At 31.6% G+C, this 11,861-nt stretch overlaps 2 protein-coding genes and 1 long non-coding RNA gene across 3 annotated transcripts; 2 read left to right on the top strand and 1 right to left on the bottom strand.

Annotated features, from left to right (window-relative positions):
• Positions 1-885: 885 nt before the first annotated feature.
• Positions 886-2,014, top strand: LOC123675510 (protein atonal-like). The gene has a single exon (XM_045610871.1). It carries the CDS (start codon positions 1,335-1,337, stop codon positions 1,698-1,700), a length of 366 nt encoding a protein of 121 aa, XP_045466827.1. The 5' UTR covers positions 886-1,334; the 3' UTR covers positions 1,701-2,014.
• Positions 2,015-3,578: 1,564 nt separating this feature from the next.
• Positions 3,579-9,455, bottom strand: LOC123674451 (adult-specific cuticular protein ACP-20-like). The gene is made up of 5 exons (XM_045609294.1): positions 9,244-9,455; positions 9,126-9,182; positions 8,475-8,771; positions 4,246-4,302; positions 3,579-3,956 (listed from the first exon to the last, which is right to left on the bottom strand). Exons 1-5 carry the CDS (start codon positions 9,256-9,258, stop codon positions 3,657-3,659), a joined length of 726 nt encoding a protein of 241 aa, XP_045465250.1. The 5' UTR covers positions 9,259-9,455; the 3' UTR covers positions 3,579-3,656.
• Positions 9,456-10,393: 938 nt separating this feature from the next.
• On the top strand, positions 10,394-11,447 carry LOC123675509. The gene is made up of 3 exons (XR_006746780.1): positions 10,394-10,459; positions 11,257-11,307; positions 11,364-11,447. It is a non-coding gene; the product is annotated as an uncharacterized LOC123675509 (long non-coding RNA).
• Positions 11,448-11,861: the final 414 nt, after the last annotated feature.

The raw sequence follows: 11,861 nt of genomic DNA, 5'->3' as shown, positions 1-11,861 counted from the left end.
GAAATAGTCAATACCCAAATAATTTTTCGCTACAACTTTTTTTGGGATCAAAATTTTCTTTTTAAAAAAACATGACTGGAAAAATTCATTCACTTACATTTTATCTCTACAAGTTTTTCCGAAAACGGGAAAAACATAAATCTATTACAAGCTCATGTTAAATAGCATTTTATTGAACAAAGATCCAACCAAATTATGATTCTAGTAGGCTAATCCTTTTACAATTAAAACAATAGTGAACAATAATCAATAAAAACCTATCGAATATCGACAATATAATTTTAATATTTGAAATTTTTTTTTGTTAATGTTTGGAGTGGTGTAACTTTTCCAGGGGGAGGTTTTTCAAAAAATGTTATAACAAATACCCACTCTAATTTTCATCACAAAATAACCCCTTACCTTTTTTCGGTTTTAATAAGATACACTTTGATATTTACCAATTTGAATGCATGTATATAATTTTCAACTAGACTGTTAGGTAAATCTAAGTCGTATCCAATTTTCATACAGAATTTTATCTGAATAATTTCTACCCTAAAAGATTTTGAATTGCCGACGGCGTAGGTATGAGAGATTTTCTTATTCGATTCTCGGTAGGTGAAATATGAATTTCAAAATGAGTTTTAAAAAATCTGTTTTCTTGGAAAGTATAAAATATATGTAGTTTCATATGATTTTAATAGATTAGGTATTAATTATAAGAAGTAAACTGTTGCTTGAAAGCAGTCGAGTTACTTTTTTAATAAAATCAAAAGGACAAAAATTAGTATGTGTTTTGCACTAACCAGAAATTTGCAAAACACCAAGCGAATAATTTTCACATACTCTACAAATTGCTGTAACGGAAATAAAGTTGAAAAATCCAGACGATTGTAAGAAAAAACCAATTCACCTACCTGCCTCAATTGAATCCAATCCTCTTATTTAGCTATTCACACTGACCGCCACACCGAATCGGTTGAATAAAGTGACCACTTACATAATAGTCGTTTCGGTAACAACATAACAAAAAATAAAACTCGTGCGTACAACAAATACCTCATCCTGTTAGGGTAATAAAGGTTTTCCAATTGGTCATGTGGCATGAGGTGTAATTGGAATAAACAAATTTACTGACCCTAATCCTCGACGTCCATTGGACAGAAGGCACGCGCTATAGGGGCGGTACCTCAACCCAGGACCCTGAGGGGTGACGAGGGCACCCTGCCCCATATAAGGGTCAACAGGTAGCCGAAATCCACATTTCTTGTTCGAAGTCCCTCAGTGAAACTTGTCCCGAGCGACCTACTCGTTTTTAAAGTGCGCGAATTTAAAAATCGTATAAGTTGACGATGGAATCTACCGACGCTTATAGTTACCTCTACATGTTGGGACCCCAACAGAACGTTACTGAGTGGTCCACTTCTTCGACGTCGAGTTACGACAGCTACCATGAGCAGGGTTATCAAAGCACTTCTCCAACTCCATCTGAACGAAGCAAGAGCCGTGTTACTCCCGTGGTTTTGAGGAAAAGAAGATTAGCTGCAAACGCCAGGGAGAGGAGGAGGATGCAGAATTTGAATCAGGCCTTCGATAGATTGAGGACTTTCCTTCCTCAATTGGGGCAAGACAGGCAGTTGTCAAAATACGAAACCCTCCAAATGGCGCAAACGTACATATCTGCTCTCTACGACCTCTTGGACCAGAGACAACAGTAATCGTCTTCAAATTGTTACTACTTCGTTGCCAGTTCCCAAAGCCAAAGTTAATTTAGAGTTTAGATAAAATGTTACTGAAAGTGTTATTTAATTTTTGTATATTGTAAGTACAGTTCTCTTGAATTTCTGAAGCAGCCAACGATTAATATTATTGTCTGAATTTCATTATTCAATGCAAGACTAATCTCTTTGAATGTATCAAAGTTTTGTAAATATTTTTTGTATATAGTTGTTGATTAGTTTTAAATTTTAGTATTAGAAGTTTACCGTAGCAGTATTGTATGTAGTAAATTCAGCTGTGACTACCAAATTGAAAATTGTGCCAATTGCTCTTCATCGAGATTTTATTTTATTGATTAATAAATTAATGAAAAATATCAATGATTTTCAATTTTAATGTTAAGAAAACCCTAAAACCTTACAGCTATAGATATCTCACTAATGTTGATAGAGGTTTCTCATCTTCTCGCTAGTTGAAATCTCCGTTCATAGATCTTTCTCTGAATCATTCTGACTCAATTTCGAGAAAAAAATTGATTTTTTGTTTCAAAACGTGAAAAAAACATTAGTAGTTCGTATATCTAACATTCAATAAAAAATATAGATTTGTGTATCCATGTTACAAGTCCGATTCATTGAATTATCAATATTATCAATCTTTCTTGGGTATCATTCGAAATTTAATGATTTGAATGAATTTTGGTTTTTGTCGACATTGTTTGATTATAAGAGATCAATTCGTGTGAGCACGGGAAATATAAAAAAAGACTGATGATGTTGAAAACGTATTTTCTTTTTGAAAGATTTTCACAATTAATTTGTAGTAGGTATTGATAAAGTGAATAAAAAAAATCTATTGTCAATTTCACGCATTGAAATTATATTCCCACCCTCACCTGGATTTTATACAATTCTGAGGAAACCGGAATTATATTCATTGTATTCCTCTTCAAATTCGTCATGAGTGTCTACATCCTATAAATACGAGAACTACTACCTTTGAGCTAGGTAGCATGGGAAGTAGAAAATCTATAATTACTAGAATAGAGCGGAACCCAGATCCCTAGATATTATTCCTTCTTTCATTTCGTTTATCGCGAAAGCACCTGAAGTTGAAAAAATACGATTCAAGTTTTTTTAGTTCGAGTTTTCAAGAGTAATAGAAAGTAGATTAAACTGATAGATTTGAAGAAATATTTTGTAAATATTACAACCAAATATATCTCAAATCAAAGTCAATAGATACGCATGGATATAATTTATGATATTATGAGCACGGTTCAGGACTGACGGAATTACAAATTGTATTATTTGTAATTGATTTATTTGAGTTGTACCCACCATTGATGACACCTTATTCCTTATATACTATTTATGACTATTCTATGTTAAATTTTTTTCGCAATAGCTATTTCGCTAACTATATATCATTGTAATTCTCATACGACATTGATGAAGTAGATAGTAACAAATGTTCTACAGATTTTTTGATGCTTCGTATTATCATCACACTATTGTAAATTGAATGATTTCAGTAGAATCGTTGCTGAAAAAGGAATTATTTAAAATTCTATTTGGAACTAGAAACTTTTTAGAATTAGCTTATTCAATCAATTTTTGGAATCTGCAGGATTTTCTTTCTCTACAATTACCAACTCTATGAAAAAATAAACAGTAATAATTTTCATAAACTGAAATGCTTCAAATATTTTGGAATTTGAATCAACAAGATTCAATTTAACGAGAGGCTTGTACAATCTTCATTATTTGAGTAAACATAGACTAGAAAATTATTTTATGTTGAGTATGTGGAGAATTTTTTTCATGAAAAAAGAGATAGTGGAAGTCAATATTTTTAATAGCCTGCCTTATGAATGATAAAAAAATAATACAATTATTGAAATAACAAAATGATCAACAAAATATACAAATCGGTTACGAATTATATCGCTTAAATCAATGTTGGAAACCCCAATGAGTCACTCCAACAAAGCTGTCTCCTCCATGTCCACCTTGATGAGCACCTCCATGATGACCATAATGAGCTGGATGATGAGCATGACCTATTCTCTTCACAACAGCGTTAAATCCAGAATGAGGTCCAGCAGTGTATTCCACCAACCTGGTGGTACCATCAGCTTCTTTCAAGGTGTAAGCTCCTTTTACGTGATCTCCATCTCTATGTTCCCATTGAGATTTCACGTCATGAGTATGAGGATCATGTACACCATAGTCGAATTTGTAATGTGCTGGTGCCTAAAATATATTTCTCTTTTATTATAGAGAATAAAAATCAACAAATAAAATCTCAGTAGAAGAGTTTTAGTGGATGCGTTGCGTGATTGCTCAATTGAATTCTAGCCATTGATTGAGTAGAGCTATGCTTGAAAACTAATAGCTCTTGGAAATATAATGAATTTGACCACAATTATTATTATTTTACACCATTTTTGGTTTGAAAAAGTCGAAAACTTTTTTTTGATATATGTAAATACTACATTTGTTTGAAATCTGATTAAAATAAATTTAGACATTATAGACTCACATGATGTTCATGGTGGGGAACAGCTAATACTGCCACAGCACAGCCGGCTAGAATTACCTGAAAAAACAGGAATTTATTTTCCTTCTTCAGGTACAATTCAACCAATAATTGTTGATTCAGATATTAATTTTAACTTACCAGAAGAGAGTTCATTACTGAAGTTTGTATAACTATTGATTGTTGTAGAATGATTAAAATCGATGCAGGGTTATCTTATATATCCCAATAAGTTATCCTGTCACCAGTATACGAGTATTTCGTGAGGAACAAATGGTGACCGAAATCATGGTAAAAACCAAGCTTTGACGAAATTCTATTTGAATTTTCGAATTATTTCGTAGTTTCTGGCCCAGTTCAGAAGGCATAAACTCAATAAGCTTCTACCTTCACCTCTATTAGTGATGCACGAGCGATCGAATCAACAAAGCATAAAAAGTGACCGCAGTTATTTACATTGCATTATAGTGCTGGTGTGGTTGATAACTTAACCAACATTAGCTGAATTACACCAATGTGAATTAAAAAACTGATTTTCATGCAAACATACGTTCTGTAACAATGAAATCAATTCTTATCAATATGTAACATTATATACAGGTTGAGTCAAAAATGTGTACCGAGCTTTCTGGGGGTGATAGTATATTGAAAAATAAGCATAGTTTGATGAATAAACTTATGGCCCAAAAATATGGGAGATATATCCTTCCAAAGTTGATAAAATTAAAAAAAAATTCACCGCATAAGTTCTAAACGGTAAATACAACCAGATTGAAAAATCATGCATGAATGTATTTTTTTTACATTCATCCAGAAAGCAAAACTTTATTGAACTATATTTAGTGGAAAAAGAAGTTCTTTATTGCACTAGTGCAATAAAGTTTTTATTGCACTAATCTGTCATTCTTCTTCAAAGTGCTGTCATCATGACAAACATAAACGTTCAAACCCACTACATATTTATCAGATGAAAATTGCACCAATGTTCATTCACTTTCAACATTGAGGGTAAAAATAAAGTTTGAATTAAATTGTTCGTAACGTATTAGTTCCTGTTTCAATGCAAATCGATATTAATAATTAAGTATTCAAGTTACGCTTTTCATTTTCCTACACCTAGTGCCGCACCTCAATAAATCATTTTTTGCTTTTTGCATGAACGTAGAAAAAATGTTGTATGCAACTCGTGCAAAAATTGTTTATTGCACTCGACGTGAAATTGTCCGACGAGGCCGTTAGGCCGAGTTGGACAACACGTCAACATTCACTTTTATATATAACTATTGTTGAAATTAATTTTTTTATTGCACTTCTACATTTGTGATATTATTGTCTTCCTTTTGGTGAAAAAATAGAAGCATTTGATGGAACAAAGAGAATTACATGAAAAAGGTACTTTTATCCAAATACAAAAAACTGAACCGTTTTCGAGATATTTGAGTTTTTGTAGTCACATGATGTAAGCAGATTCATGCATCGCGAGATTCATCGATAACCATATAAGTTGTCCCAAAAAAAATCAGAACTCTCCCTTTAAAAACACCCTTTATAACAATATAAAAAATGTAGAAGTGCAATAAAAAAATACATAAATTTATGCATGAATTTCAATCTGGCATTCACCGTTTGGAAGTTATGCGGAGGAATTTTTTTGATTTTATCAACTTTGGAAGGATATATCTCCCTCAATATGCATTTTGGACCATCAATTTATTCATCATCAATACTTATTTTTCAATGTAGGTACTAACACCCCAAAAAGCTCGGTACACATTTTTGACTCACCCTGTATAAATATATTGTAGATAATATGAAGGCCTTTGAACACTATATTTCTTCCAAAAAGTGGATTTTCATAAGAAATATAATTTTAAACAACTGTTTAATACCAGCTAACTAATTTTCTGGAATCATTTCGGTTAATTTTCTTACTATTTTTGAAACTATTGTTGTGAGATGGATAAAAAAAATTGAACTCGAGATTGCATGAAAAATATGTTTACGAAACAGTGATAGGGAATAATTTGGATACATTATGAAAGGTAGGTACCACAATTGATTATTCATTAATTTATCCGAATTCCACTTCACAAATTTATTGCTCAACTTGAGAAACAATCACTTTTTTATAATAAAGTTTTTGTATGAGAATATTGAAATTGTTGATATAAAAGTCAACGTGCGATTTGTTTAGTTATCATTTATCAACACTTCAAGAAGAAATATGTTCAAGTCTATTGTGAGTATATCTTCAGAACGAAAAGAAATTATTGAATTTTTAAAATACATAATTTCAAATAATTTCTACATGAAAACCTAATTTAACTTAAAAGTTAGGATTTAACTACTATCATATTAGGCCTTCAATATCCAGATTCAAAACTCACAGATTTCAGTCATTTTAATAGGTTATTTTATTTTATAGGCTATCTTTTCTGTTGCCTGTTTGGCAGTTCTTGCCCATGAAGAACACCATGTGAGTATAAATTGCAATATAGGTACCTAACTTAATGAAGACTGTTATCAATTTTTCTTGTACTTAGGCACCAGCCCATTACAAATTCGATTATGGTGTACATGATCCACATACTCATGACGTGAAATCTCAATGGGAACATAGAGATGGAGATCATGTCAAAGGAGCTTACACCTTGAAAGAAGCTGATGGTACCACCAGGTTGGTGGAATATACTGCTGGACCTCATTCTGGATTTAACGCTGTTGTGAAGAGAATAGGACATGCTCATCACCCAGCTCATTATGGTCATCATGGAGGAGCTCATCAAGGTGGACATGGAGGAGACAGTTTTGTTGGAGTTACTCATTGGGGTTTTCATCATTGATTGTTATAGTAATGTGATTTGTTTTTATCTTTGTAATAAAGAATGTTAAACACCATAATCACTTATATTATTTCATACCTACTAAGTGGAATTCCTGCTGCTTCTGATATGCAGTATGATCCATAAAATATTTTACAGAAGTGTGCTCAATTTGAACAATAAATAAGAATTTTTTCATCTTAGAGCATTGAAAGAAGAAAATACCACTGCATCGAAAATATCTGAACAAAAAATAATTAATCGTTAGATTAAGTTGATAAGAGAATATTTTAGTTGTGGAAGGTATTGTCTAAAGAGATAATAGTCTCGTTTCTATGGAAGAAACTTGCTTTGTTCTGTTTTCTCATGGAATTCTCTAGAGGCCTCAAAGTTTGATTTCTCCTGATCAATCGTTCGAAGAGCGATTCTGAGGATTGTAGGTAAATAATTAGGATATCAAATATACTTTGATACTTTCAGGTGATGTTTGATAATAAAAATAGGGATTTATATGTCTATATCACAAATATAGACACAAATGAAGATAATAAAATAATTCATGGCTTCCTTATAATTCAAATATGATAAAATAAAGTTCATCAGTTTATCAAATCATTCTGAAAATCATTCGATATTCATAAAGCTCTATGTATACTGAAAACTTTTAAAAAGTTCTTCAACTTTTTTGTTGGTTTTCCCTCTGGTTTCAATTCAACTTTTTGAAATTAAAGGACAATTTTTTCAGAATTAAAGGCAAATAAGAAAACACGATCAAAAATAATGGTCCTCCAACCTCCATGAGGCTTCTTATCAACAAAAATAACAAATAATTACAATTGCTGTACAAATAAAAAAATTTTCTTTCAAAAAACCATGTGGTAGCTACTTGACTAACTAATGTGAGGAAATTTTTGGAAAAAAAATTAGGATTATTATATTGCGGTTATGTTTATTCTGTTAGAAATAAATTATTTATATATTGACAAAAAATAATGTCTCAAAATAAATCCTTATGAAACACATCTTCCATTTCAGTTTTTTGATCCTTAGGGTTTTAACGAAAATGAGTCTAAATGAGAAAATAGCCTCACTTATAGGTTATTGACTAGAGCAAAAACTCATGACTTTCGTTTTATTCATTCAATTCGATTTGTATTCTTCCTGAAGAAAAGACTTTTGTTACACCAATAGGTATACTGCCGTAAACATATCTTCTAATCCAACGCAGTGAAAAGATTTTATGGTTCAATAATTTATTTCTTCTCGAGAGAATAATTCTATAACATAATGAGTTAAAACATCGATTTTAATGAATATCTAATTGATATTGAATAATGAACTAAAAATAATTAACTTTTTTCAAATTTCTTTATTCAACAGTATATAAAAATATAATATATAATACATTTAATGTTGGAAACCCCAATGAGTCACTCCAACAAAGCTGTCTCCTCCATGTCCACCTTGATGAGCACCTCCATGATGACCATAATGAGCTGGATGATGAGCATGACCTATTCTCTTCACAACAGCGTTAAATCCAGAATGAGGTCCTGCAGTGTATTCCACCAACCTGGTGGTACCATCAGCTTCTTTCAGGGTGTAAGCTCCTTTCACGTGATCTCCATCCCTATGTTCCCATTGAGATTTTATATCATGAGTATGTGGATCATGTACGCCATAGTCGAATTTATAATGGGCTGGAGCCTAAAAATTGATATTATTCAATTTTTGATGAGAATGTTCTCGTGATTTTCATTAATAATTGTACAGAATAAATAAATCAATTATTTAACAATTTACTGAAATGAAGAAGGAATGGGCATAAAATATTTCAACTTGTTAAACTTCCCGAATTGTGGATGGAATTGACAACAACATGTTCTCTGAACATTTTTCTTTCAGTATTCCATTATTTCTTTAGGTAGGTTTCTGAGATTTTTATGATGGAGATTATCTCATGTTGTGAAAATTTCACGATATTCAAAAATTTTGGAATAATATTTCAATGTATATCACACTCCAGGACTAATTCATGATGAAACAAAAAAAAATACTCACATGATGTTCATGATGAGGGAAGGCCAAAACTGCTGCAACACAAGCTGCTAAAATGACCTATAATAAAATAAAATGTATTAATTTTTTGGGAGCATTTGAAAACTTTGCGTTAACTCACTAGAAGGGAATTCATGATTGAAGCTGTTCAAACTCTTAATCGTTAATGAATGATTTGAATTGATGCGAGTTTATTTTATATGTTTCAGTATATTCCAATCATAGATATTTCTGATTATTGAGAAATGAATGGTTCTAAAAATCATTGATAAAAACCAAGCTCTGACGAAATTTCATTAGAATTATTTCGTAGCTGGCCCAGTTCAGGTGACAAAGTAAATAAGTAACAATTACAATGTTTAGTGATGCACGAGTGGTCAGTTCCATCAAGTGACCACACTTAATTCACAACAAAGATGGATACTCTAGGAGAATGAAATGAGTGTGAAGTATTTGCAATAGGTTTAGGTTAGGTTAGGCTTGCTCAGATCTGAGGGGTTTCTCACAAGTATATAAAATATGAGATGAACACACTTACCCTTTTAGACTCAAAACAATTCTTCACCGATAAAGCAATGAACTTCAATGCAATATAACACTATATTACAACTGGAGTGATAAAAATAACTTATAGTTGATTTTCATTTGTATTTTTTTTGTGGGGTGGTTGATATATTGACCACTCCTAGTGGCCGGTCCATGATTGTTGGATTATCAACTCTACTTTTTCACTTTGGATTATTATGAAAATTAAATACAATTAGTTTTGTCAATTTGATGCAGATATTACTATTTCTCCAAATCAATAGTAAAATGTTACATTCGTTTATGAAGAAACCCAATGATTTCGTCGAATAGCATCTAAGCCATGAACTAATAGATGAGAGTTGGGTTATTTATCACCGATTCAATTTATTTAGGAACAAGGTTCTAGTACACATGTTTAAAACATATCAATAAACATTGATGGAAAATACATATCTCCTAGAGAAATTAAGGATATGCCAAATATTTCTGACGCAATTAAATAATGTATAAACTGATCACTATACCCGATCTGGACATTCATACCGATATTCATCAAATTCGAACTAACAGAACGTGAGATATAAAATTTCATATATATGCTTTACGCCCATCCTCTATCTGATTTTTTTATGGGACCAAAAACGGCCTAAACTAACTGTCCATACCATATTTTATTAAAATCGGATAAGAGTTATTACAAGGATGTGCAGTCACACAGGCCGACAGACGCGAAACCAAAGTCATTCAGGATGGAAGCAATATGTTTAAAAAAATAATCTGTCTGATTATTTGCTACTTATGTGATACAAGTTAGTGTAACATCTTCAGCTATTAGATTAGTTTGGGTCAGAATTTCAATGAAATTTTTGATGGATTCGGTCCTTACTTACTATTCCCCTATTCTTAAATTAGTGGAAATTATTTTGTTTTATTTCATCAAGGAAATTTGTGTATAAAATTTCAGTTTATGAATATCGTTATTTCAACGATGATGATCGTCTTTTTGTTCATTCAGTAAATCGATGTGTTAGCTACTTTCTGGAATTGATCAATAAACTCAAATCAATGAATGATCAATGATTCTAGTCATCTAAATATGATACGTAAATTTAGATCATCAAATTTATGCATTAATACTAAAATCTTTTTTTTTTTAATTAAGAAACTCGTTACGGTTCCGATACTTCATTCTGTTTGAAATAGATTCGCAAAAACAATATTATTTGAAATTGAAAGAAATAATTCCGATAGAGTGTGAAAGGTAACATAATCGATTATGTATATTTGTCCGAATTCAGTATCGGTAAAATTGAGCAACGATAAAATTTTCTTATGGGTGAGTTTTGATATGAAATTATTGATATAAGTAGGTACTCTTTGGGTTTGCCAAGTTATCATTCATCTACACTTCGAGAAGAAACATGTTCAAGTTGATTGTAAGACAATATTTTTGAACTGAAAAATAAATATTTAATCATCAGAATATACACATATTTTGAATAATTTTATTTTATTTTTGATTATTTGGTTGTAGAGTTGAATGAACCCCATAACATAAAATTATTTGTATTCTTTCATATATTCAATGTGTATTTTTTTATTACAGGTTATTTTTTCTGTCGCCTGTCTGGCTGTTTTGGCTCATGAGGAAAAACATGTAAGTGTAGAATTGAGAAGACTAAAGGATAGACTACTTCACTTTTTTTCGTTTAGGCTCCAGCCCATTATAAATTCGACTATGGTGTACATGATCCACATACTCATGATGTAAAATCTCAATGGGAACATAGAGATGGGGACCACGTGAAAGGAGCTTACACTTTGAAAGAAGCTGATGGTACCACCAGGTTGGTGGAATACACTGCAGGACCTCATTCTGGATTTAACGCTGTTGTGAAGAGAATAGGCCATGCTCATCACCCAGCTCATTATGGTCATCATGGAGGTGCTCATCATGGTGGACATGGAGGAGACAGCTTTGTTGGGGTGACTCATTGGGGTTTCCTACATTAAATGAGACAAACAAATTTTTTATATACTGTTGAATAAATAAATATGAAAAAGTTCATGATTTCAATTCGTTGCCAGATAATTTCTGAACTCTGAGAACATGTTGATTATAAGATATTCATTATCATCAATCAATATTATAACTCATTGAGTTAAAGAATTATATTTCAGAGGAGATGTGAAAAAATAACCATGAATTAT

The sequence above is a fragment of the Harmonia axyridis genome, chromosome 3 (assembly GCF_914767665.1).
Source record: "Harmonia axyridis chromosome 3, icHarAxyr1.1, whole genome shotgun sequence".
NCBI classification, from domain to species: Eukaryota; Metazoa; Arthropoda; class Insecta; order Coleoptera; family Coccinellidae; genus Harmonia; species Harmonia axyridis.
This window is presented reverse-complemented; position numbering and strand designations above follow the sequence as displayed.